The sequence below is a fragment of the Manihot esculenta genome, chromosome 5 (genome assembly GCF_001659605.2).
Source record: "Manihot esculenta cultivar AM560-2 chromosome 5, M.esculenta_v8, whole genome shotgun sequence".
Classification (NCBI taxonomy): domain Eukaryota; kingdom Viridiplantae; phylum Streptophyta; class Magnoliopsida; order Malpighiales; family Euphorbiaceae; genus Manihot; species Manihot esculenta.
Window position 1 is genome coordinate 8,451,058 of NC_035165.2, and position 27,170 is coordinate 8,478,227.

The 27,170-nt window shown below is 32.8% G+C and overlaps 4 protein-coding genes and 1 long non-coding RNA gene across 9 annotated transcripts; 3 read left to right on the forward strand and 2 right to left on the reverse strand.

The window, feature by feature from the left end:
- The first annotated feature begins 945 nt into the window (after positions 1 to 945).
- On the forward strand, positions 946 to 2,878 carry LOC110614251 (probable galacturonosyltransferase-like 9). The gene has a single exon (XM_021755739.2). The coding sequence runs from the start codon at positions 1,444 to 1,446 to the stop codon at positions 2,608 to 2,610; it is 1,167 nt and encodes a 388-aa protein (XP_021611431.1). The 5' UTR covers positions 946 to 1,443; the 3' UTR covers positions 2,611 to 2,878.
- Positions 2,879 to 6,549: 3,671 nt separating this feature from the next.
- On the forward strand, positions 6,550 to 11,332 carry LOC110615550 (protein WVD2-like 7). 5 transcript variants are annotated; one of them, XM_021757463.2, is made up of 9 exons: positions 6,550 to 6,696; positions 7,361 to 7,475; positions 7,688 to 8,350; positions 8,485 to 8,910; positions 9,015 to 9,079; positions 9,805 to 9,901; positions 10,016 to 10,087; positions 10,305 to 10,415; positions 10,891 to 11,332. In XM_021757463.2, exons 2-9 carry the CDS (start codon positions 7,449 to 7,451, stop codon positions 10,915 to 10,917), a joined length of 1,488 nt encoding a protein of 495 aa, XP_021613155.1. In that variant the 5' UTR covers positions 6,550 to 6,696; positions 7,361 to 7,448; the 3' UTR covers positions 10,918 to 11,332. The 5 variants fall into 5 exon arrangements, with proteins under 5 accessions (XP_021613155.1, XP_021613157.1, XP_043812868.1 ...); XM_021757460.2 differs by lacking the exon at positions 6,550 to 6,696 and adding an exon at positions 6,920 to 7,275; XM_021757465.2 differs by lacking the exon at positions 7,361 to 7,475 and having other exon boundaries at positions 6,568 to 6,696.
- A 4,288-nt stretch (positions 11,333 to 15,620) lies between these two features.
- Positions 15,621 to 17,134, reverse strand: LOC110616296 (two-component response regulator ARR5). The gene is made up of 5 exons (XM_021758678.2): positions 16,807 to 17,134; positions 16,635 to 16,714; positions 16,443 to 16,520; positions 16,284 to 16,354; positions 15,621 to 16,193 (listed from the first exon to the last, which is right to left on the reverse strand). Exons 1-5 carry the CDS (start codon positions 16,967 to 16,969, stop codon positions 15,815 to 15,817), a joined length of 771 nt encoding a protein of 256 aa, XP_021614370.1. The 5' UTR covers positions 16,970 to 17,134; the 3' UTR covers positions 15,621 to 15,814.
- Positions 17,135 to 21,873: 4,739 nt separating this feature from the next.
- LOC110616297 lies at positions 21,874 to 22,791 on the forward strand. The gene is made up of 2 exons (XR_002488182.2): positions 21,874 to 22,069; positions 22,179 to 22,791. It is a non-coding gene; the product is annotated as an uncharacterized LOC110616297 (long non-coding RNA).
- A 1,079-nt stretch (positions 22,792 to 23,870) lies between these two features.
- LOC110616295 (non-functional NADPH-dependent codeinone reductase 2) lies at positions 23,871 to 26,510 on the reverse strand. Its single transcript, XM_021758677.2, has 4 exons — positions 25,165 to 26,510; positions 24,838 to 25,081; positions 24,570 to 24,749; positions 23,871 to 24,277 (listed from the first exon to the last, which is right to left on the reverse strand). Exons 1-4 carry the CDS (start codon positions 25,491 to 25,493, stop codon positions 24,053 to 24,055), a joined length of 978 nt encoding a protein of 325 aa, XP_021614369.1. The 5' UTR covers positions 25,494 to 26,510; the 3' UTR covers positions 23,871 to 24,052.
- Positions 26,511 to 27,170: the final 660 nt, after the last annotated feature.

The following is a 27,170-nucleotide window of genomic DNA, read 5'->3' on the forward strand; positions in this document are numbered from 1 at the left end:
AAATTCTAAAAATCTTTAATAGCAACTAAAAATTTTTCAAGAACATACACACAAAAGATCTTGATTATCAAAAAATTTAATTATCAAAAAATTTAATTGTAAACCTGAAGAGAGTTTCAGGAGATGTCGGCGACGCCGATTGAGGAGGGGAAGGGTTGTCTCTAGCATCAGTGAAGTGGAGGAGAGAAGCGTCAATTGAAAAGAGTAGATGTCACCGACTGGAGAGAGAAGGAGATATCGCCGATGCCGACCGGGGAGAGGGAAGAGTTGTCTCTAACTGGGAAGTCGGAGATGTCGCCGCTGGAGAGAGAAGGAGATATAGCTGACTGGGGAGAGAAAGGAGACGTCGCCGGTGCCGACTGGGCTGCCGACAGTCGTCAGTGAAGTGGGGGAGAGACGTGACTGAGAACTATGGGAAGGGAAGCGAGGGAGAGAGGCGCCGACGAAGAGAGGAAAGCAGAGTAAAATGAAAAAAGGAATTAGGGATTAGGGTTACTTCACTTAGTTTTGTTAATATAGCTAATCGGGTTCGGGTAACGGGTATCCGAGCACCTATTCCCGAACCCTACCCGAATCCGAGACGGGTAGCATTTTTTAAATCTGAACCTGCCCAAATCCGTTTTGTAAAAACTCAAATCCGTCCTAATAGAGTTTGGACGGATCGGATACCCGCGAAAACCCGCCCGACTCACATTCCTACCAATTACCAAGCTTTTGACCCCAAAAAGAAAAGAAAAATTCCCCGATTACTAATTTAGAAGAATTTTAAAACGCGTATTTACGTTAGAGATACAGGGTAACAAAATTTTGAACCAGCACACTAACAATAATTATTACGCATCCCGTCCACTCCAATGACACCCGCACAAAAAGGCGCGTGAATGACACTTCCCCTAGAAAATGGCATCAAGCAATTACAGTGTGGATTCTATACCTTTCTTGCTAGCAGTTTCCCCGAACTGGTTACTTTCCCTCTTTGACACTAGAGAGAGAAAGAAAAAGCCAGAGGAAGAGAGAGAGAGATAGAGCAGAGGAAGCGAGAGAGACCCTCATTAATATTTTTTTCTCTCTGATATCTCCATTATATAGGCTTCTGCTTCCCTTTCGCTCTCTCTCTCTCTCTCTCTTTCTCTGTTCTCCCGTTCGCCGGAGAGGTAAAGCAAAGTCCTTGTTTTCTTGGAAATGAAAACGTCAAGAACGATAAACTAGAAAAACTTGTTCTTTCTCATTCTTCTTAATCTTTGTACTTCCATTTCAATTACACATTTTACTCCTTTAATTACAATCCTCGTTTTTTCTCTCAATCTCTTCACCTTCCCTTTCACTTCAAATGCCAATAAATGCTATATAACAACCATTTATAGTCTATAGCGTATCTGTTTGACCCAGCAATTGTATGTTGGAACCCTTTTTTTTCTGTTTAATCTGCATTCATTAATCAAAATGAATAGTTTCGGGATACTCCCTGCCGTTCTGTTCCTTTTGGTTTCCGTTCTTTATGCTCCTATCTGCCTTGGGATTCGCTCTATACCCGGGAGAGAAATGAACGGCGGAGGTGATGGCCTTGAATTAGGTGGACTCCGATTCGCTGAGGCGCCGGAATACCGTAATGGGGTGGAATGCCCGGTGTCAGGCAATAGCCAGTTCGTGTCTACTTGTGACCCTTCTTTGGTTCACGTAGCCATGACTCTGGACTCGGAGTATCTCCGCGGGTCAATCGCTGCTGTTCACTCCGTTCTAAAACACGCTTCTTGCCCAGAAAACGTGTTCTTACATTTTATTGCGGCAGAGTTCGATATGGCGAGTCCTCGAGTTCTGAGTCAACTCGTTCGATCCACGTTCCCTTCACTCAGTTTCAAGGTTTATATATTCAGAGAAGACACAGTTATCAATCTAATCTCTTCATCAATTCGTCAAGCCCTAGAAAACCCATTAAATTACGCAAGAAACTACCTCGGTGATATCCTAGATCCCTGCGTTGACCGAGTCATTTACCTAGACTCGGATGTGGTTGTTGTGGACGATATACACAAGCTCTGGAATACAACCCTTTCTGGGTCAAGAATCATTGGCGCACCTGAGTATTGCCGTGCAAATTTCACCAAATATTTCACTGATGGGTTCTGGTCTGACCCTGTTCTATCCCTTGTTTTCTCAGCTCGGAAGCCGTGCTATTTCAACACTGGGGTAATGGTGATGGATTTGGTGAGGTGGAGAGAGGGTAATTACAGGAGGAGAATCGAGAACTGGATGGAGATACAGAGAAAGAGGAGGATTTACGAATTGGGTTCACTGCCACCTTTTTTATTAGTGTTCGCCGGTAACGTAGAGGCTATTGACCACCGGTGGAACCAACACGGGCTTGGCGGGGATAATGTGAGAGGAAGCTGCAGGTCATTGCATCCTGGTCCAGTTAGCTTGCTGCATTGGAGTGGCAAAGGTAAGCCTTGGGTCAGGCTTGACGGCAAGAAGCCGTGCCCTCTTGATCATCTGTGGGAACCTTACGATCTTTACAAAGGATACGAGAACTCTAGAGCGAGGGATCAGTCTCTGGGATTTTTTAGTTCTTCTCAATCTTCAACAATAATGGGTTACTCGAGTTATTTGTGATTCTTTTAATATTCTTTTCCAGTTAAACATCTGAAGAAATTCAAATTCTTTCCTAGATATGTACAGATTAGGAATCTGGATGGACTGGCACTGGGAAGGAGATTTGTGAGTTTTTTAGTTGATATTCTTGATAAATTCATGTTCTTACAGTTACCGGATTTCGATTCCTTATTTTAGAGTTCCATTGCTATGGAACAATTTTGGTGGGGATGTAATGGAATTATTGGAAGAGATAATGGAAGAATAAAGTGCTGTTATTTTCTGTTCATTCAATCTCTTTTTCTTGTCCTCTATGCCTGCAATTGTAGAGTTGTTGGTTTGTAATTATGATTGATAAGAACATTGACAATCTTGAAAAATCCAAAAGGAAAAAGCTGATGAGAAAGAAATGAATAATGTTCATCTCAAGGAGCTCACGGGCTTAGCAACCTCAACGTGTTTTTGCAGTATTTTTCAACCACTTTTAAGGCCCCACATAGTGGCGCAAAGCTCTAGTTTATTCCTCTTACTAGTGCAACATCTTGGATTCTAATTGGAGGTGGCTTACACGTTGGTAATTTAAGATTCCAGAAGCTGCAAGAGAGGTGGAGCTTTTCAACATGGAAACAAATTCTATACAATAGACCTTGACTAGTAAAGTTTGATTGTTAACGCTTGTCATCCCAGGGAGATTTGTGCGTCAAGCCATCACAGATGGAGGACTCCCATGGACCCAGGAGCCGTGTTTGCTTGACGTAAACGTATACGTGTGCCTTTACCTTTCTAGAGCTCTGTTTTAAAGATGCATTGGGCGAGCTTTTTATGCTTCATTTGCCAATGCCATAGCTCAATTTTTCTACGGAAAGAAACGTTAAAATTATTTTCAAGTGAATAGACGTTCTAGAGATTTAGATCTGGTATGTCATGATTGGGTCTATCAGAATTCGTAATTAAACCTTTTCTTTTTGCCTTTGTTTTGGAACCCATGTGTTGTCGAACAGTGTGGGTATAGGTTGGAATTGGATGGGAAGGGAATTAAATTATCACCCCACTATCAATAAAATGGATGCATTTTCGTCTCTTACATCTACTTGTTTATAAAAAAAAATTATCTAATAAATAATCAATTCCTTCATTGAGTTCAAACCTTAACGAACCAATATGGACAGTAGAGCCCCAAACATTCATTATGTTCATTTGAAAAAAAAATTGATAAAACTGCTACAAAGGTTTTACGATGTGAAAGCTGCAAGAGAAGCTACTTGGGCAACACGATTTTTTGCTGCTAAGCCCAGAGAACCGCTGTTGCTGGAGTTCACATAAGTCCATATTGTACAGATAATCCACAAATGATTCGCCGGCCGTAATGTCAAAGCCCACAAGGATTGAACCCTTGCGGCAAATGATTGCTTCCGAAACCGGAATCAAGCGCGCCAGGAAAAGGCCCAAGGTATTTATTCCTTGTAAATTAGCAAAAGTTGTGACATCGAAGCCCATAGTAGAAAACGAAAGAGAGAGTTTTGTATCAAGCTAAGACAGTAATCCAATTTATAGCTAATTTTGGTATAATCAAATTCCTTTTAAAAAAATATATAAACAAATTTACTAATTAATCTTTTAATTTTAAAAAATATAATAAAATATATCTAAAATATTAAAAAATCTACTAATCAATCTTTTTATCAATTTTAAATATTAAGTGTTATACCTTTTAATCATAATAATATCAACCTTTAATCATAATAATATAAAAATTTTATTAATTGATTTTTCAATTTTCTACACTCACACGCTTAACTTAATGGTAAGTGCATCTGAATAAATCTAAAAAATTTTAGATTTTAATCTTCAATTTCAGTTTTCAATTTAAAAAAAAATTAATTAGTTCCTTCGACCATATTTTAAATTTTTTTTAACATTTATTAATTAAAATTTATAAAAAATTAATTAGTGAATTTTTTTGTACCATATCAATTAAATATTATTTTTTTCCTATAATAAAATATGTATTGTGTTTAATATAGTAGATGGTAGATACTTGATAGTGATGTTTAGTAGGATGATAATATGAGTAGGATATTGAGTAGCTTAAGAGTATTGAGGATAAAACACCAAAGGCAAGTTAAGTGAATTAGTGATTTTAGCTGGCTGAGCCCACATGATTAATAATAGAAAAAATATAAAAAGAATCAATTTTCTTAAAAACTAAGGAAGTTTGCATTTTTTTTATTAAATTACCATTTAAATGGCAAAACACTCTTCCACTCCTACTTTATCCAAAGAGAAAGGGAAGAACAATCAATCATAAAACACCTGTCTTTCTTCAATTATTATTTTTTAAAAATTGTCATGTTATTTTCTTTTAAATAACCAGTCAAACAGAGAAGTATTATTAAAGTCAATGTTTTTATATTATGTGGGTAGTGATTTTGATTGTATTGCATGAACATGGTGATAGCATTAAGGTTGCCTTAAAAGCAAAAACATTTGGTTTCTCAGGTAACTACCTGGTACTATTTAAATAATTCCTTCCTCTATAAGCTCATTGGACCTGCCCCATTTCATCCTTTTCTCATAGTTTTTTTTTTTTAAAATAGGTTCAGGGAGAAAAATACTCTACTTAATTGTAATATTAGGAAGCAACCCTATATAAATTTAAGCAAACAACAAAACTATCATAAAATTTTACCTCTATCGCGATCAATTCCTCTAGAAAATTCATCTCTATCACATTTTATATTATTAATGATGTTTCCTCCTCAACGTTTCCTCTCTTTCTCTGTCAAAAAGGCCAAAAAAAGAGAGCACAAGGTAAATGAAAAATACAGCAGCTCCATTAGGCATTTTATCGAACACTTGCTACGCGCTTTCATCATGGGCACATCAATTGAAGGCTTGAACAAAAAAATATCTAAATGTGTTTATCAGCAAGAATCCCAAAAAAAAAAAAAAAGAGTTGAGGTCTTGGATAGTAAGTTTTTCCAAGATTTAGTAATTTCCTTTCATCTTTTGACTTCTCATCTAATATGGAAAAGGATTCATTTGAGTTGCAATTTTGAGTATTATTGAGAATTCTCCATTGGACAAATGGTGAAGAAATTTTTAATCCTTTTGTTTAGAATAAGGGATGGTTAGGTATGAAGAATTGAAATATACCTTTTGATTTTGCTTATAGGAGAGAATGATGGAGTTCTAAACCAAAAAGATTGAGTATTTAAAGCATATTGATTAAACTAGTTGGGGAAATTGTTGCTGAAATTAAAGAAAATTGATGCTCTATAAGAAAAGAGAAAAGAGAGAAAATATCAAGAGTCTGTTTGGTTAGAAGGAAAATATGGAAAATGATGCTTCTTTAGTCTTTATAGGGTCAGTTTTAGAATTTAAAAAATTTCTCAATCCCTTTTAACTGTAAAATCAAGAAAATTAAACAGAAGTACTACATTGTAAACAGTAAAAAAAATTTCATCTCCATTGTAAATAATAAAAAAATAAAACTTTTAATAAATTTTTAAAAATATAAAAATGAATTTATTAATAATAATAATATTTAAAAATTAAATTATAAATTCTCTTAATAAAAAATATAAAAGAATTTTTCTAAATAATTAAAAAATTAAAGAAAACGAACATAATTAATTTACATGTGTATTTTAAATAATATTTTATAGGATATCATGTGATTATACATTCAACTCATTTAAAATTTTAAAATATATATATTTTAATTATTTTTTAAAATACTTTAATACATAATAGTTTCTAAACGACATTGTAAATCAGAATGAAACGACACGGTGAATCTCCAATTTTGGACATTCGTTTGGGGAGATGATATTTTTCCGTTAGAAGAAATAATTAAAGAATTCGGTGGTGGGTGGGGCCATAAGTTGTCCTAACCTGGCAGCCTGGCAATGGTTAGATGATATTTTAATATACGCGAGACTTGTCTGTACCTTGCTTGACTCTCACTCTCATCTCCATCGCTCTTCACTGTACTAATCCTACTTTTCCATGGTGGGCCTTCCATTCCCGTCTGATCTGATCACCCTTCGTCGCCTTTTGTATTGATTATGGATTGATTATAAAGAGAAATCTCAATTCTAAAAGGTAATGATGATGGATGAATTTCAATTAATTATTGTTTTACTACTTAGTTGTGATATCTCTGTCCAATCGATTCCACATTTTCTTCAATAACCCATTAATTGTGCTAACTAATCTTTAATTTCCATGTAAATATTTGATCTTTTTGTGTTTTTCCTTTTCAAAGTTGAGTTTTTTACTCATGAATTAAAGGGAAGTCTCAAATGTTTGATTTTTTTTTTTTTTTTCAGTTTTGTTTCGCTAGAAAAAATTATGGAAACAAAAAGCTAAATCGTTTTAAGAAAAATAATTAAATGGGTTATTGTTTGTACTTTTTGATTATGCATGTTCTCTCTCTATCTCTTTTAAGGTAATTGTTTTGTCTTGATGATTGGATTTATGATTTGGTAGCTTCCACAAGTACCAGAAACAGACAAGGGCGCCTATTACTGTGAAAAGGCGTAGTGATAAAAGAGATTTAGGAGAAAATTTAGGGGAGGGAGAGAGAGAGAGAGGGAGAGAGATTAGACGGGTCTCTTTACTATGAAACACAATCACATGCCCATTCATGCTTTTTCTTGTTCACCGCTTGCGTTTTTTCAGGTCTTCTTTTTGTCTCCTTTGTGAATATCTTACTCTTAATCATTGTAGCTGGGATTCAATGGATTCATGATAATGCTAATTACAGGCCACAGGCGTGCCCAGTTTGTGTTCTTCTGTGGTAGCTCTGTGGTGAATAAGCTCTCTTCTGTTGAGTGTTAATTGGTGAATCAATAATGGCTGCCTCAAATAATGAAGATAAGGTACTCTTATTATTTGTTATTTGGTATGTAAAAAGTGGCCCATTTGTTTTAAAGTTTGATTTCCCTTTATTGTTTTCTTGAATTTGCTCTGTTCTGAAATCGATCGTTGATTGATCTTGATACATGATTGCAAGATTCCCATGCTGTTTGTGAAATTATGAGGTGTCATTCTGTTTATGGCTTGGGTTTGGTTTTATGTGTTACATGAACAGATGGGGGAGACAGCTGCTTCAGATCGTGCCCTTGAAGTGTCGGTTTCTTTTGGTAGATTTGAGAATGATTCATTGTCTTGGGAGAAATGGTCATCTTTCTCACAGAATAAGTACATGGAGGAAGTGGAGAAGTGTGCCACACCTGGATCTGTAGCTGAGAAAAAGGCTTACTTTGAAGCCCATTACAAAAAGATTGCTGCCAGAAAGGCTGAGCAGATGGATCAGGAGAAGCAAATGGAACATGACTCACTAGGATCAAAAGATCAAAATGGTGGAGATCCCACTGGAAATTCTTGTGGGACAGATTCTGAATCTCATATAGCCAATGGCCAAACTTCTGCTGAAGGGACTGGACAAGAAACTAAATTGGATAGTGTGTTGGGTTCTGGCCATGTTGGTGTCGTTGATGAAGATGCTGCAATCAATGCGGAAGTTCAAGGTTCATCAATTGAAAGTGTGGAAGAAGAACCAACTATCAGACTAGATGGCCCCACATTAAACAAGCCAGAAGAAGAAGTTGCTTTAGTTAAAGAAGAGGAAACTTTGGACACAGAGTCTCAGGAAATAAAGGACTCGCCAAAGAAGTTGGACAAAGAAACAGAAAGAATTCCTGTAACTAAAGAGGAAAATGGGAAGCTAGATCACTTGAAGGAGTCTCAAAAGGTGAGCAATTTCACTATAAACTCATTTTTTCTTGTAGAGAAATTTCTCACTGTTAAATTTGCTCTCTGCATCTCTTGAAATATTGGTTCTTTTCTAATAATGGTGTCTCATAAATTTTGTTGCTTTCCATTTAGACTTCTCCAATGAGCAAGATTAGGGATATGGCAAGGATAAAGAAGAAACCAGCATCACCTGTAGCTAAATCACCCCAGATTTCCACACCGAAGGCCCCAAAGACAATGCCAAGTTCTGGCACATTATCCACATCACGGCCTTCAATAAAGAAAGTAACTGGTTCATCCTTACCAAAGAGTAAAAGTCCTTCCATAGGAGAAAGAAAGAAAGTGGCTCCGAAATCCTTTCACTTGTCTCTTAGTTTGGATGCTCCAAAATCTGATCCACCTGCTCATGCATCAACTCCCATGACAACTAACCGGAAATCATTAATTATGGAGAAAATGAAGGATAAGGACATTGTCAAAAGAGCATTCAAGACGTTCCAAAACAACTTCAACCAGTTGAAGGCTTCCGCTGAAGGGAGATATTTGGAAGCAAAGCAGGTTTGATATTTGATTAGGTTTACCATAGGAAGGAACCTTTTGATTCTACTGCATAACTAGTCATGTTTGACCTGTTAATGTCAAATCTCATTTTGCTTTGGCAGGTGCCCACAAAGGGGACAGAAGTTAAAGTTTCCAATTCTGTGACTCCTCGAAAAGAGTATGCAGGGTAATTTCTTGGATTCTCTTACTTTGTTTGAATGCAAATACCATTGCTTACATGGACTTGTGCAGTTATGCAATAGTTGTATTTCTTGAATATTATACTTGTGCATTGATGTTACATTTGTTTATGCATGTGGACAAGTTCATTTTATCTGGCTTTGAAGTTTAAGTTATTTCGTTATTTAACAACAGAAGATAGAAGGAATTGAATGTTAAAAATCCCCTACGAGTTAGTAGAGAATATATTTAATCTTTTTTAGGAATTATGCATGTTGATTTTTGTTTGATTGTTAAACAATTTTCATTTATAAACATTTACCTTCTTGTCAGTCTGATTATTTACTTTATATCTGTTTTAGGTCACCAGTACCAATTAGGCAGCTTTTAGTATTCTAGACTGAGTGATCAATTATAGAATAGATAATCTCAACTACTCTCTCCCTCAATTGATATTTCCTCCTTTTTAAAATCCATGATGATTGAAGGTATTGTGGCAATATTCTTTTTATCTATACCCATTTATGGATATTTTGTCATTCCAGCATTGCATAAATCATGAATAGTTATGTAGCAATTCGCAAAGTGTTTCGTGCAACTTCTAGGTCTGTTTAATTGAGTCAAAATTTTTTTGTATTGCCCCTGCCGCTAAGCTAATGCCAACACCAAAAGAATTTTCCTGATTTCCTTTTCTGTAAAGTTAAGAGTTACATTGAAAGTTTTCCTTTTTAGGTCTTTCAAAGCAGCTAATATGGATAAAAAAACTGCTAAAGCAGCCCCATCTTCTTTTGGCTTGAAAAGCGATGAAAGGGCAGGGAGAAGGAAAGAGGTAATCATTGACCCTGTTTCTGATAGACATAAAGACTTTTCAGATAATTTGAAGATACTAGGTCATTTTCCATCATTGATTTAAATTTTGGATCACCTTTACAATTTGTTTCAGTTTTCTAAGAAACTGGAAGATAAATCAAAAGCAAAAGAGGCTGAGAGTACACGCGATCAAACAAAATCAAAGGTATGCTTCAACATTCCCACATTTTCCATTAGTAAGGCCATGTCAATATGGTCCAAACACGAAAGTTTACAAATGCACGTGTATATTATTATATTTCCGGTTAGGGTTTGCTTGGGTGATTGGATGTTCCGTATATGCTACTATCACTGGATCATAGACGAATTCATATGGTTTGATGAAATGATTGGCATGTTTTGAAATTTTTTGTTGATTACAGCAGGAAAAAGAGGTGAAGACTGAAAAGTTAAGGCAGAGCCTTAATTTCAAAGCCACACCCATGCCAGTTTTTTATCGGGAACAAAAAGTGTCAAAAGGCCCTTTAGATAAGGTATGCCATATCCATCTATTATTGGAAATGAAAGAATTGATTCAATGTGTAATTTCAAGACAAGTCTGTTTTATGGATTTCGAGTAATGGATAGAATGGTCTAATATTTAAGGTGAAACGTTTAGATCCCAGTAATGTCAAGGTGAGGGGTTATGTTGTTTAAGCCAAGGGCAAATGAACCTCCAAGTGTTAGTGGATGGGGGTAAAACTTTTTTCCTTTTAGGACTGGAGGAGTAGGAATCCGTGCTTGACCATTTGCTGATTCTTCCCTAAATTTCTTTCAATGATATCATATTACTGCTAGCGAATCTTTCATGACTAATAGCTGTTAGCCGAGTTCTGATAGCAACCTTGATAATTAGATAAAGAGGATGAGTTATTTGTATTGATGTTATTATTATTGATTATTGTTATTACTATATGCTTTTAAAAGAAATCTTCTAAATATGCAAGTGATAAATGATGGTACATGCAGGAGGGTTCCAAGACACTTGGGATATAGAATCATTTATTGTCTTCTGAGAATCCAAGATTAAGCGAACAGCAGTTGGTGTACCACCTGCTTTGGTTTACACCTGCTGCGGAAGCTGCATGTATGGGCAAGGACAATATATATATATGGAAGAACTGTTGTTCCACTTAGGTAGTCATACCAGGAAAATAGAAAAAATGCCACTGATTAATCACCATCTATATACCGAGTTGCTACGAGACGAAAAAGAAAACGGGCATATCACCGAGCATGTTATGTAGATAGGGCATGTGCGAGGACAGAGGTTGGGATGATATGCAGCATCCCTGCTTCCCCTGGTGCATGTACCAGAGAATTTGTTATGCAAGAATAGAAATGTAATGGACCTTGTAATTGATGGAAACCATTTATTTTCAAGGGCATTAAGTTTTGTTTGTCTTGTAAACACAATGATTCCTGTTGGTATTGCTATTTTCTGTGCACAGCAGATCAATTTTAACTTCTGATGCACAAGTATCAGAACTTGAGATTGCCTGAAATTTGTGTAGGGGGCTTGGAATGAGAGTGAGCATAAGGAGGAATTTTTCTTGTAGTTGATTAACATCATTCAAAGGCGACTTCGACTTTCAGGGTCTGTCTCTCCATTGATTGTTTAAACGTCACAATCAAATATTTTTTGTTTGTGTAATTTGATGTTAATTTGTGGGAATATGGGATGGGAAATTGGGAATATGGGAACGGAGGTGGAGGTGGTCTTGAATTAATTTTACTTTGCTGGGATTGGAGGAGGAGGAGGAGGAGGTGGTGGTGCAGGCGCTTGTTTAGCCGGAATTGCCGTTGCAGGTGGTGGCGCAGGTGATGGTTGTGGAGGGAGATGAGAAAGATTCGATGTTTGACTTATTAAATTTGATTTTTGAATGGCCTGCATTGCCTTCTTAGATTGAGGATTACTGTTGCGGGCCGTAAAAATCTTTCAGGACTACCAATTTCAGGACAACTTTATTGTTCTCCGAAACGGATGATTACACTCGAATAAGAATTTCTTGTATGCTTAAAGTTACAGCGACCGCCCATTTCTTGCTGGAACCTTCTCGCCGTCACCATCTTCTTCTTCTTCTGCCGCTTCTTTTTGAGAACTGCCATTCTTGTCAATTTCCTCTTGAAGTTTTCTCTAAGAAATCACTTCCAATCCATTCTCATCAACAATCACACCCTTAAGACTACCATCAACTTACAAAAACTGATCATTATCAAGCACCGGAGGCAGAGGCGGAGGTGGAGACTTGAAGCCTTTGCTCAACAAGGAATTCATCCAAAGCCAGAAGGCCTTAGATATATGAGGCGCTTAGTAAAGGCACTCACGTTGGATTTACCCAAAAAAGGTTCATACGATTTGTCTTTTATGTCGTTTATCACTGGTTCGGATTTTCTGGGTATTCCAATCCTGGTTGATGCTTCAATGACCACAGGAAGAAGAAGAATCAATAAAGCAAAAGAAACTATAAAAACTAGTTCATCCATGATCAGCCAGATGCCTAAACAGAGAAATTGCGACCCAAAAAATTCAAAGAGTTGTCACTGCATGAGTTACCGCTTTGACTAAACAAAACAATCCATCAACTAGCTTCCATGGAAATTGCGTGCTTCCACTTAATGCTAGAATGTAGCTAGAGAATTTTTTTTTATTTATTTTAAATTATCTGTCACTCTAAAAAATTTAAGATAATATTAATTTTTATTTTTTATATATACTCTCATTAATTTTTATGTCATTTAATATTAATATGCGAAAAACATATATATTTAAAGAGATATTCTAGATAAATTATTATAATTTTTTTAAAAAAATTAAAGCTATTATTTACTTTCATTAGTTTGAGTGAATAAATGTTAAATGAAAGATATTGTGGGGGAGTTAGTAATTAACTGTGTAACCAAATGCCAAGAGAGCAGAGGGTTGAACAGTGGTTGCGTGCACAAGCTGTGACAATCAATGACCAAAGGAAGGAATTTATTTTGGTTTTCAATGCCCATGTCTTTATCCATCGCCCCTCACGAAAGCTAGAAATTGTGATGGTGGTAGAATGAGAAGGAATTTTGCAGTAAATTTCTTCTTTGTCCATTAAAATCTTTTTGGGTATCAAATATTTCAGGGAAATTAAAATTTTCATTTCGATCAAAGATTCAGAGGAGTGAACCCAAAAAGAGAGATCCGATACACGACAAGATAAATTAATGGTAAATTTATCTTGTTTCTAAGAGTAGTAAGACCAATTTTTTTAACATATTTTGAGATTTAAATAATTTAATTATTAGAAAGAATTATTATGTGATTACGTAATATAAAAAAAATTTATTATTTAATTTTTTAATTTTAAAAATATATTAAAATATTTTTAAAATTTTAAAAAATTTATTAATTAGTCTATCCATTAAATATTGTATAAAAATTTAAAATATTCTTAAATGATAGATATTTTCATAAAATTGAAAAAAGAAATTTATATCGTATGAATTAAATAGTAAAATATTCAACTAGATTAATTAGTAAAAAATTTTATGAAATTTGAACGTATTTTTTAAAATTGATTAATCAATAATTTTTTTAACAATTAAATAATAAATTTTATTAATTATTATATAAACTTTCAATGGGGACTAATTTATAGATTTTATCAAAATTCTAAGAGTTGATTATAAATTATCCTAAATTATATTTGTAAGACATTTGACTTATTTAAAAAAAAATTATTTAGACTTAATCCACATTAATCCAAAACATATGAATGTAGATTTTTTTATTAAAAAAATACATAAAATTTACATTTATTTATATTAAATTATGATAAATCAAATATATCTAAAAATTTTCCATGACCTGATATTTTGATACATAGAACTTAACCTCTTCAAGTTCAAATATTTAATGAATGAAGTTTTAATTATTGACTCTTAATCATGGCAAATTCTATAACCCTCCAATCACATGCTCCTTTATCAGCATGAGTATGGGAATTCATTCTAATCTAGTTACACTCAATAATTTCTCCTTAATTATAATATATAAAACCGTATTGTTAGAATAGAAACATAAAATGTTTTAATTAGTTATGTAAGTATATTTATTCATAAAATTCTCCCTTGATAAAAAAATAACATATTTGATTTTAAATTAAGTTTTCCATAATCTTATTATTATATGTTGTTATGTTTTAAACCGAATCGAATAAATTAAAAATTGAAACTTTGATATTTATAAAAATCGAATCGAATTGATTTTTATTAAAAATTAAATCGAATCGAACCGATCTGATTCAATTTGATTTGATCAATTTATATTTTTAATAAACTTTTTTATTTTTTACACTTTATTTTTAATTTTTAAAATATAATTAAAATATTTTAACTTTTATTATGATATAATCTCTCAGTATTATTTAAAATAATATATTATTATCACTAATCGGTTCGATTTAATTTTTTTTATTTTTTCAGATTAAAATTAAACTGAATTAAAATAATTAAAATTTTTTAAAATTAAAAATTAAACCCAACTGAATTAAAATAAATAAAAAATTAAATTAAAATTTTAAATTAATTCGATTCTATCAATTTTTTAGTTTAAATTGAATACTCCTTGCACAAATACCTACCCTGTATGTTAACGAAGTTGGTTAATGTTTGTGATCTCCAAAACATTTCTAAAAAACATAAAATGAATAAAATAAAATAACCCTAATGCGGTATGCAAATACATATAATAATAATGAAAATTATACTACAATAATTCAGCAAAATAATTGAGACCTTTTTCCCATTATATTTTTTAAGAAGTACATTAAATCAATTTAATTCTAACTAAAATTGAAAAATTTTTTTTGAAGGATTTTAAAATTGAAATTTAACAATTTAGAATACTAAATTAATTTTATTAACCTAATATTTACTCATTAAATATCTGCTTTATATTATCAAAATACATTAATATACTATGATATGTACATATTTTTTACTTTTCAATATTTTTTAATGCATTGAAATAAAATCTTTATTTATGAACTAAAATATATTAATGTTAATTAAATTTTATTCGGTTCAGATATGTTATTTATTGAAAAATTATTTTAAAAAATAATTTAATTAATCGAGAGAAATAAAAGTTACTTCACTACCACTGCTAAAAAGAAAAACTCTTAATTTTTCATAAAATTAAATAAAAAATACCAACTAAAATAAAAATATTTTTCACACTTTCTAAAAGTTTAAAATTTACTAACTAAATTACCCTAATCAAACAACCTTTAATTTCTTTCCATATCCTTCTTCTCAGTCTCTCATGCAGGGTCCAACGCACAAGCCCAGATTATGTCAGGAGGGTGTATTGGGCCATTGTTCCCTCGGTAGCAGGAGTATAGGCTAAGCATCCTGCTCTTTTAAGAGACAACCAGACAAATACTGCAGTTTCACCCCACACCACCCAGAGCCTTGTGAAGCCAACGTCTCCACAAATCATTCACAATCACAATCTCATTCCAAATATTCCTTCTAGCAGACAATATCATGCAATATCTCTAACCCCAATCCCCACAATGTCGCCACCTGCCCAAGAACAACCCCATTTTATATTTGCCTTTCGTCGTCCACATCATAAATGGCAAAAAGAACCAAGCCATCAGTTTCCATTCCCAGTTTGCTTTCCAGAATATCCACTTCATTCATCTTCATGATTATGATTAGCTGATTAATTGAGTATTCAATTTAATATTGTACTAATCAACAACATAAACAAATGCCTCCAGAAAAGGCAAGAGCAAAAGAACAACAAAGACCGTTAAGCTAACGGAGAACTGCTGACATTTGTAATGGTTTTCCCCCCTAATTTGTAGAGTAAATAAAAATAGTGGCGTTGGAAGGGGCAATAAAGGATCTACTCTGAGATGCTCATTTTCAGCCGTCTGGTGGGCGAATCTAACGAAGTGGGAGAACAAGGCGCCGAATATGACAGAATCGGCGGTGATGGTGGTGACGGTGGTAGACCCGGCAATGGAGACGATGGAGAAGATAGTGATGACGGTGATGGTGACGGTGAAGGCGATGTTGGTGATGATGAAAATGAGATGGACGGTGGCGATGAAGATAGATCACAACTCTCTCTTAACTTCCTCTTATTGCTGTTACTGTTATTGTTGCCTATTTGTTGGCTCTTCATTCTGAACTCCCCGGCGCTCATGTAATCTCTTAATCGTTTCACGTCTGATAATTTCACCGGTTTTACTATAAAGTCCTGCGCTCCTTCCTCCAAACACCTGTTAAACTATAAACAAAATGATTAAATCCAATCTCCAAGGATTTTGAGTTTTAGGCAGATATAAACTATGAGTGAATTGATTGCATACCTGTCTATTCGAGCCATGACGTTCTCCGATGACATTATCACTACCGGAATTTCTCTGAAAGTGGACGATTCCTGTTTTGCACACATCAGCAATTAAATTCTGCAAACAATTCTCTCGAGAATTCCGTTTAAAAACAGAGAAATGGATGAGTGTTGATACCTTGATTTTCTTGAGCAACTCGTAACCAGTCATTCCAGGCATGCAGTAGTCTGTGATAATCAGATCCACCTTCAAGTCCTGAAACCATTTAACATTCAGCAATCAGATGAGGAGAATAGATAGGAGGATAAAATAAGAATACACAACTGAGCTCAATTAGGTGAAAAATAAATAGATGTTCAGTTCACTCACATCGAGACCAACAGAGGAGCCCTTCCCTTCATCTAATCCCAGGAATTGCAGAGCTCTAATTCCACTATCCACTGCAGTCACTGCAACACAAATTTCACTCAGAACTCCATTACCTAAAAGGAAAAGAAAAAGGAAGTTGTGATTCTTAAGCAGAAATATTCAAGAGACGAACCTTTGCAACATGAGATTTTGAGCAGATGTTCAATGACTTTGCGATCAACAAGACTATCATCCACTGCTAAAACGTGTACTTGTTCATCAACAGAAGGTGAGAGATCAAAGCCACCTATCTTCTCCGACCTCCAATGCATGGAAGCGACGCCGTTTGTAGCCATAGCAGAAAAGAGAGGACCGTCAGCTTCTGTAACTCTCGCAGGAGGCAGAAGCAAAAACTGAAACAGGTGTGTTGTATGGTGGGAGCCTTGGCTTTTATACGATGAGTAGCTGTCTCTCAGTGTCTACAGGCGTCCCTTACTCTCTCTTTCTCTCAAAATCAAATCTTTGCTTTCTCTCTCTAAGAAATCTCCTTTATTTATTAATTATTTAAAATATAAGGCCTTAATAACGCTGAGATTCTGAAATCCACTTTGGTGTCAATGCGATCTCCAAATCGATGTGAAAAAGGCATAGGAAGAAACCCCAATATCTGGGCACATGCTATCGTGTATAGCGAAATTTAATTAGCTGGGTCAAGTGTATAAATATTTAAAAAAAAAAAGAATTATTCAAAATATATTAGTGCTTGACAAGTTTTCAATAAATATTGAAGATGTAACCGAGCAATTGATCGGAGAAGACAAGGGAGTTGATCGGAGGTCAAATGAATCCGAATATGAAGATGATAGAGAAAGAATCTGAACCGATAGCATGAGAAATAGGTAAAACACTGGAGATTGAAATTTAGATTGGAGAGAGAAATTTATTTTCTTTACAGTGGAGAAGTATTATACATCTCACGTTTCATATTTTCTGAATATTTGAACTTCTCTTACCAAAATTACTCTAACTAAACAAATTCTAAGTGCTGAAAAATCTTAATTATGATTTTATAATAATAATAATAAGGGATTGATTAGGTTATTTTATCATTTTTAATATTTTCATTGATAGTAAAACACTGTGGGAAAAAAAAAGCACATCACGGTGCGAAGGAAATTTCAAAACAGTGACTGGAAACAGGAGAAAGAGAACGAAGAGATTTGGAAGTCCCAGACAAATCTTTGGATGGGACCAAAACGACCTTTTTCTTTCTTGGAATTTTCCTTCGTTTTCAATATATTCGGACCAATGAGAATCAAATCTCAGAAATTTTTAAAGTTTTTTCATTGAATAAACATATTTTTTATAGTAGTATTAATATGAAATTTATTATCTATGTTTCGTAAAAGATCGACAATCATTTCAATTTTATTAATTTAAAAAAGCTAATCAAACTTCAATAATAGGAAGATAGATAGGAGAGGGATTAGATCATGTTAACTATTTATTGACTAAGATGGGAAATACTAACTTACCCTTAGAATGTTTCATGGAATTTTTTTTAAAATATATTTTTATATTTTTTAACGTTTATAATAATAAAAAATTAATATTTTAATTCGTAAAATTTAAAAAAAAAAATAAGACTAAACTCAAATAAGCTACGAAAGGATTAATTAAACTGATACTCAATTATAATTTAATTAAATGTCAATCTATTTTAATTTTTATTTTCATTTAGAAAAATAATATATCAGTGATTTATTTTAATAGATTCACAATTCAATAAAAGTTATCAAAATTTTTTAAAAAATATTTTAATATTTTGAATTGAGAAAATCATTTTTTTAATTTAAATTGTTTTAATTAATTATATTTTTTAAATGTCTTCAAATGTGGAATTTTTTTTTTTTAGTAAAAATCCATGAAATGAACCAAGCGTCAAATTAATGTGAATTTTATAGTAGTAAACATAATAATCGAAGACAATTAAAAAAAAATAGCTGACTTGGTAAATCACCGACAGAAATCAAAGGCTAATCTCCAAAATTTCTGTTTAGGTGATATTCTTAGGAGAAAATAATTTAATTTTTTTTATCAAAAAAAATATTTTCATTAATTAATTTTTTTAAAATCTTAAATTTAAAAAATGTGAAAAATATATTTTTAAAAAAATATTTTTTATAAAATAAACGAAACCTTAATTGAAATAGATTTTGAAAAAGAATTATAAAAATAAAATTGCATATTTGTATGTGTCAAAATTTTCACATGTAGTTTTTTTTTTAATTTTACATGTAAATTGTTTTTCATTATTCCTTTTACGATAAATGTTTTAAATGTTTTATAAATGAAATATAATAATTTTTATATAAAAAAATTATATCATAATATCTTTCATAGCTAAAATTAAATAATTATCTATAAAATATTTATTTATAATTATAAAATTAATTTTCTTGTTATAAAATAAGTACGAAGTAAAAAAAATTAAAAGAATAAAATAATCAAGTTTTCAACTATTTTTTTAATAATTTATTTAATTAGGAATGTTATGAATATTCCTTTATTAATTTGAACTGAGAAAGGTTTCTAACATTTAACAAGTGAACATATTTTCTACTTTTTTTATATAAAATGAGGACTTTTCTAAAAATGAGAAAATAGAAAATAAAAATCTATTTTTTATAAGTAAACTAATTTTTAGTGTTTTATATAAAATACATTTATATTTTTTTTGTTCTATAATTTTTTTTGCCGTATATTAAAATAAAATAATTTTTTTATTCATTTTTTAATTATATTTATTTTTAAAATATTAAAATTTATTAAGTAGTAAAATATGTTTTGAAAAATTTATTGAAAATAGAGGCAGCCAATCAAAATAGCTTATAAAATAAAATAAAATTTATTCTTTCATTTCTTAATTTCTGTTATTTTCCCTACAATTTAAGTCAATGAAGCATAATCTGAAATTTACTAGAATGCAAACGGTAGGTATCGTAAAAATTAAATTATTCGAATTCAAATCCGATTTATATTAGTAATATCTGAACTCGTTTTGAATCCAATTAAAAATTAATTTAAACTATCCGAATCCGTTCTAAACCCAATTATTATTATCCGAATAAAATTCGAATCCGTTTAATCTTATATATTTTAATTAATAATTTATATAAAAAATATTTTTTATTAATAATTTTCATTTAAAACATTTAATATTTTTAAATAATATTTAAATTTAAATTTTTAAATAAAAATATATAAAAAAAATTTATAAATATTATTGTAAAATATATTTTTTATATTAAATTAATTATTTATATAAACGGGTTCGGATAATGGGTACTATGTACATAAAATCCAAATCTGATCCGAACCCGCAACGGGTATTATTTTTTAAAGCTCGAACCCATCTCAAATCCAATTATAACTATCTAAATCTGTTTTATTAGGGTTCAGTCGAATCGGGTATTCAAAAATATTCGATTCGTTGCCATCCGTAAGGAGGACCCACAAATTTAATTTTGCCCGAGTATTAAAAGAGAATCTTCACCGTTTAAATCTGTCAACTATACCTTGACAAGGCTTGTTCAGTATGATCAATGATGGGCCTTCAACGTGTGGTATCATTCAAGACATGGCCGACCAACTGAATTACTACGTGGATAAGATCCGATCTTGAATAAACATTGAGGTTGAAAGAGGATCATGGACTATCCATGGCTACAAAAATCTTGAATTTATTATTCAACATGTACTCCGTTTCTCTTTTTAAAGAATAAAAAAATGATTTTTTCTTGGAAAGAAATTTGATAATTGCATATCTCCTTTTGCAAAAATAAGGCTTGATTTGGAGCATCTCTTTTTCTTGTTTCTTGTACTGGCAACATATTACGAGGCAAAGAACTTTCTACCTTTTACCAAACAGGTAATCAATCAAGAAAATTTGTGATACCAAAGCCCACATCTTTTCTTATACTATATAAGATTTTGAAGTGACAACAAAGGATTTTGATGTATTGATTAGGCACAAGTAAAGAATTCCCTTTGATTTTGAATTTACTAGTGATTAATTAGAGCTAAGGTCATGGTTTGATGGACGGCGAATCCAACACTTTTTGAGATTCCATTGGCTAAGATAATCAAATTAGGTATAACAATTATTACAACAATGAATAATTGACAAGTGATCCTTTTTAAACATTTGATTATGCCATGTTTAGTGAGTGAGGTCATTCATCCTCTAGTTTTATAATAAGGGTGAATTTTGTTTAACTACTAACTAATCTACTAAATGTTAGGTTTGATTTCGTAAAAGTGGTGGCGAAATTAAAAAATAATAATAATAATTAAATTTGGCAATTGTGATATACTCAATGATTATACAATATTTAGTGGATATACATCTATATTAATAATTTTATTGCGATAAGTGTATCAATACTTTTTTTAAATAAAATTGAGAATTTTCGATCTTTAAATAAATACTTAATTTATCATTTAATAAATTAATTTAATACGAATAGAATAATATCTTAAAAAATAATAAAAAATATTCAAGTGATAATGTATTCAAGTGATAATGTTGAATTTCACATCAGTTTCTAAATAATATATTTTTATAAGAATTTTAAATATTTTTTTATCTTTAAACTACTTTTTATATAAAATTAAATTTAATCTAAATTTAAAATCAAATCAGAATTTATTACTATATTGAATTTCTCATAAATATTTTGTATTGTGTAATGTATATCTTTATGTAATCAAACCTAATAACTAAGCATGCATTAGTAAATATTTCGTATTGTGTAATGTATATCTTCATGTCATCAAACCTAATAAGAAGCTTGCTTTTGCAAGCCCAGTCACTCCACACTTCTTAAAGCTCACGAGAACTATCATAAATTAACATGTCTTTCTTTGGAATGGTTGATACAAAGCAATGTATTTTTTATTATTAATTTCTTAAAAAAAAATTCTAAAATGTTTTTGTGCACATTTAAATTGAAAACTATTATTAAATAATTAAATTCTTGATTTATATTTTTTATAATTAAATTCTTTAAATTTGCTGTTAAAAATAATATAGTAAATTTAATTTAATATCGATATAAGTTAAATAATATGAATAATTAAAGTAACCATGACTAAATAGTATACATAATTAAAATATAAAAATAAAATAATATAAAAATATTACTTAACCAATGGATTGAAATCGAATGACTTAACCCAGTAACACGCTGACGCAGTTTGGAAAGTGAAAATTGGGTCGGGACATGTTACTGGGCTCACATTGCTGCTTTACTTGACTAGCAAGCGGCGTCGTTTCTGGTGCGCTTACCAAACTTAGACGTCGAAAGGGGAGCTGCGCCCGACTGCGACTCCGATTACGGCAACGAAGGCAATCGACAGGAGCGTACCGGCGCCCGGCAGATCACCAACATTCTGTATTTAATTTTTCCTCTAACACGGATTCTGATGTATTAACTTTTCAAATGGCAGTTATTGATCGTTGAATCTTTCTGTGAGTGGTTGAATCGTTTCATGTGACTTCAGATTTCTCATTGGAGTGACTCCAGATTTCTCATTGGAGTGACCATAAAGAATAGTGTGGAAGGCTATAGCGACAAATGAAGCTTGCAGATGACTTGAACGACTTCCCTCTCACTTTTACTCTAGAACTACTCTTCTGGTAAACGGTAATTACTAATGGCCTTTGAGCTACAGAACTGATTGATGCCAGGGTTTTTTTTTTATTATTATTTTATTTTACTTTTAATCTTCCTTTATGTGGATCATGGTGACTATCGCTTTCCTCATTGGTTTTTAGAATATAGAAAGAAAAGGAAGGTTTTATAAGTAAATTTTGGAGTGGAGTTAATTTAGATAGAGAATTTGTGCATTTTTGTTCAATATATGGTACAGTTGAAAAGACAACCTGCCTGGGCAGTTCTAGTTTTTCTCTGTGCTTGGTGGTGCAAAAGGTTAAGCCATGAGACAGATACTATGGAACTCTATCAATGCAGATGCTTCACCATTTTTTGTAAAACTTTTTTATTTGAGCTCAAATTGACCTTGTCCATGCATTAGTTGACAAGCCAGAGAATTGAAGGTTGGATTCTGTCTATTGACATATGCTCAAGTCGTGGTATTATATTATGCTTTTAGATTTCCTTTTTGTGTGTGCGCGCGTGCGTGTGGCTATTCAAGGATCATGTGCTATGCAGCGTTTCCATCTTCAATTTCAATGCATTAAGGATCTGATTAAGTACTGTGAATGGAGATGCATACTATTACATTCACTTGTTGCTTTGCTTCTTCACTTGGTATGATTTTGGATTATGTCAGTAACAAGTTAAAACTTGGGATTTGTATAGTTATTACATGTTCTACTGGTAAAACTTGTAAAAGGGACTTGCAAATTTTTTTTGGACATTTAGAAGTGACTTAAGGTGTTATTCTAAGACTTTTGATATTAAATTGTTTCTGTAGGTTAGGCCAAAACATAATAGTACTTTCATTCAATTTTCTGAGAATATAAATTTGTTTGGGAACAGTAAATTAAAATAGTTCTTACGAGATCTTTGAATCTAATTATGAGCCACAACCTAAACTAATTGCAAATAACTGCATTCCATTGTGACCACGTAAACGATGGAACTTTTTTCTTTATCAGCCACTTATAATTTAACATGCCTATCAAGTTGCTTCTGCAAGATGCTTGACTGTTGAAAACCACAATGAACTGTGCAGACACTATCTTGGTCAGTTTTGCATATATTCAAGTTTGACGAGTCTTTTGAACTTTTAGCTTGGTTGTTGTATTTGTACTATTGGAGTGACTTAGACTGTTCCATTTCTCCTATTCGGAACTTCTGTTGAAATACCCTTCACAGTTGTCCTGTTTGCTGAGGAAATTATTTAGATGTTATTTTGTTACTGTGGCCAATAGGAGTGACTTTCTACTGGAACAAACAAGTTAGGCTGGAGAGTTTCTCCTTTTGGCCTTAGGACAAAATTCTGAAAGAATTATTGTTAGATCAATGAATGTCCTATGGCATATGATGCATACTTCTTTTACTGATGTAGGTTTTTTTTTTTTTTTTTCATTTATTATCATTAATCATTTACTGTATTTTTTGTGTTCTTATTTCATGAGTTCAACTGTGGCTTCCTTGGAGCTTCCAATTCCCAAATATCCCAACCTCCAAAATAGCAATTTAATATCAAGCCAGGCATTTAATTCCGTGGTCAATGAAATTATGAAAGGTTAATGCCACCATCTGAAATTCTTTATTCAGCATTCAAGCAATATCTCTTCTGAAAGCATGGTATTTGATATGAAAACTGACAAGCATTTATCAAAATGGGAATAGCAGAGAACAGGAGTCCATCTTTGTTTAGTACCTGAAGCTAAGAATTTATTTAGATCAAATTTCACCATCCCAGAGCTCCTCTACTGTCTTGAAAGGTCCCTTCTCTGAGATGTAATCTTCTCCTCGACATCCTCTACTTTGAGGAATCTCACTGATCATTTTACTTTCTTCCTCGCTCAATTCCCAGTTAAATATGTCGAGGTTCTGTTTCATCCTCTCCTTGTTGAAACTTTTCACCAACACACTGATCCCTTGCTCATATGCCCACCTAAGGCATATCTGAAAATTTTGTTAGGGCAAATGAATCTGTTAGCTTTCAATTAATTGAAATCCTAGAACAGATATAAGTTGATAGATTCCCAAATAATCTTGAAATTATGATGCTTTTAGAACAAAATTATGGCTAATTACTGTAACTTAATAGACTGACTTTGAAATTCATCAGCTACAGGTTCCGTCAGGGACTTGAAAATTATACTACAAATTTCAGGATTTTGTTTATTTTGTCTTTAGCCCTGAAAGCAACAAGAACAAATAAAGGTTGAGAGAAGGCAAGGCAGTGTTAAAGCACCTGAGCAAGAGTCTTTCCTTTGGCATTTGCAATCTGAATGAGCGTTTCATTCTCCATAACCCTGTTGCTACCCCAAATGGTCCCACTTGCTCCTAGAGAAGCATACGCTGTCAACACTATTCCATTGTCCTTGCAGAACTCCAGCAGCTTCTTTTGTTGCCATAGCGGGTTTATCTCTACCTTTCAAGTTCCCAGCATCTTTCATTGCCAATCCCCACAAAATAAAAATAACTTGGCAAGGAAAAAATGGAAAGAAGCTGGAACTTACTTGGTTAACAGCTGGAGGAATCTCTGCTACTGAAAGGATTTCCGAGAGCTTCTTACAGGAAAAATTGCTGACACCAATTGATTTTGTGAGTCCAATTGTCTGGCACTCTTCCATAGCTCTCCATACTCCTTTAAAATCCATAGCTAAAAAATCTTCTTGCTTTATTGGGAACTCAAAGGTCCCTGGTCTGGAGCTCACAGGCCAATGGATCAGATAAAGATCGATGTACTCCAACTGAAGAGTCCTGCAAAATTATAAATACGACGCGTTGAAAAAAAAATCAAATATGGAAAATGAGCTTAAGAAAAGAGAAGATTGCTGCAATACTGTAGACTCTTTTGAAGGGCTGGGAGAACGAGATCGCTATGAGCATCGCTGCACCAAAGCTTAGAGGTGATAAAGAGCTCCTCTCGAGATTTAATGAAGCCGCGAGACAGTGCTTCAGCAATGGCTTGGCCTAGAGGCTCCTCTGTTAGGTAGAGTGCGGCTGTATCAAAATGCCTGTAACCAAGCTCAATTGCTTGAAGAATCGCTGTTTTAGTTTCTTCTGGTGGTACTGGAGGGGAAACTGCAGTGCCCATGCCCACTAGGGGCATTCTCCGGCCGCTAGAGCTAAGAACCACTTCCGGGATGCTGATCGATGAATTGGTATCCATCTTTCGATCTCCAGCAGTAAGTTCTAGATTTTCTGTAAGAAAATTTCAGCCTTGACTCTTAAATCCGGGTCTTGAATTTATTATTATTTTTTTTGTTGGGAGTAAAATTTCTCATCTTGAATTCAAAAGTATGCTATTTTTCTATTTTGGTATCTGGGGGAATTTATGACATCGAGATCTTGTTTTATCGGTCAATCTACTCCCTTTGAAAAAAACAAAAAAAAAAGAAAAAAAAGAAGAAGAAAAGGTAAAGTCGTAAGAAACCCTAGCCGCCTCCTATTCTGTCTATTTGCCATGACTAGCAATTTGGCGATCCGTAATTTTACAACATTTTCTTTGTTCAGTCTATGTTCTTATTAGGATGCCAATCTAAGTCTCTCTCTCTCTTTTTTTATAGAAAGGGAATCCTCTTCTTCTTTTAGTTTCACGTCGGGCTTAGTCCTGGTCTCCTCTGTTGCCTTCGTGTAACTTCCCTTGCCCGAACTTTCTCCCAGCCCAGAACATGGTTTTACCCTCCCCTGTTTTGGATTGGGTGAAAATACTTTTATTTTTCGCTTTTGTTATCATAGATTTGGAGTTTGGAGAGTGAGGGTTTTGTTGCTGAGATTTGTGTTTCATCCCCTTCTAATTGCATCCATGAGACTTTTGAGTCTCTTATGTGTTGTGCATGCCATTTATTTTCCTTTGTTACTTTGTTTTTTCGCAAGTTGGGTTTACTGATTGAAATTCGATTTCTAGACCTGCATGTCATAGATATGTCGTTGTGCTACACTAAGGTTGGTTCCTGGTCACTCTCCTTTCTTCCAGGTAGAGAAGAGGGAGTTATACCAAGTTAGGGGTATAAATTTTTTTCTGGAAAAAGTAATCTTCGGAAACACTAACATTTTCTCCAATATATCGGGTTTCTTAAAGCTATAAGAGATTGAGAGATTTAGAGCTGTCTCCCCTCTCACCCCATGTTTTCTCCAATGATTTATGGGTTCATGGAGCATATCAATTTTTCGCCTTTTGTGGCATCTGTTTTGTGGCGGGATCTTCACTGTAACGGGTCGGTTGACTTAAATCTTCCTATAGCTCTAGGGTTTTTCTTATGGGTTGGGCATTGGACTTCCTTTTGTATTGGGCTATGGGCTGATGACCTCTTCTATGGACCTTGTAACCTCTTTTGTAATCTAATATATTTATCTTTGGAAAAAAATTGCCAAATTTAGGGATATTCATTCTAAGCCAAATGTATGTTTATACTCTTACATTACTTAGAATATATACACTAAAATCATAATCTAATAAACACTCAAAATTTTGAAACTATAAAAAATATTGTAATTAAATATAAATTAATTATATTATTAATAATTTATTAAAAAATATAAAAAAATAAATATATATTAAAAATATAACAATTAAACACAAACCATTATACCATTCAAGTCTAAACTCGATTGTTATTTTCAATACTTAGAACTTGTCTCAAATCTTACTAAAATTTATTTTAAATCAAATGAGCTCATCCTAATCTGACTATTATTATTTGAATAATATCCAAATTTGTTTAATTTTATATTTTTTAATTTATAATATCCATATAAATATATTTTTTTATTAATAATTTTATTTTTGATGTTTTTATAAAATATTTAAATTTTATTTACTAAAAGAATATAAAAAAGTTATAAA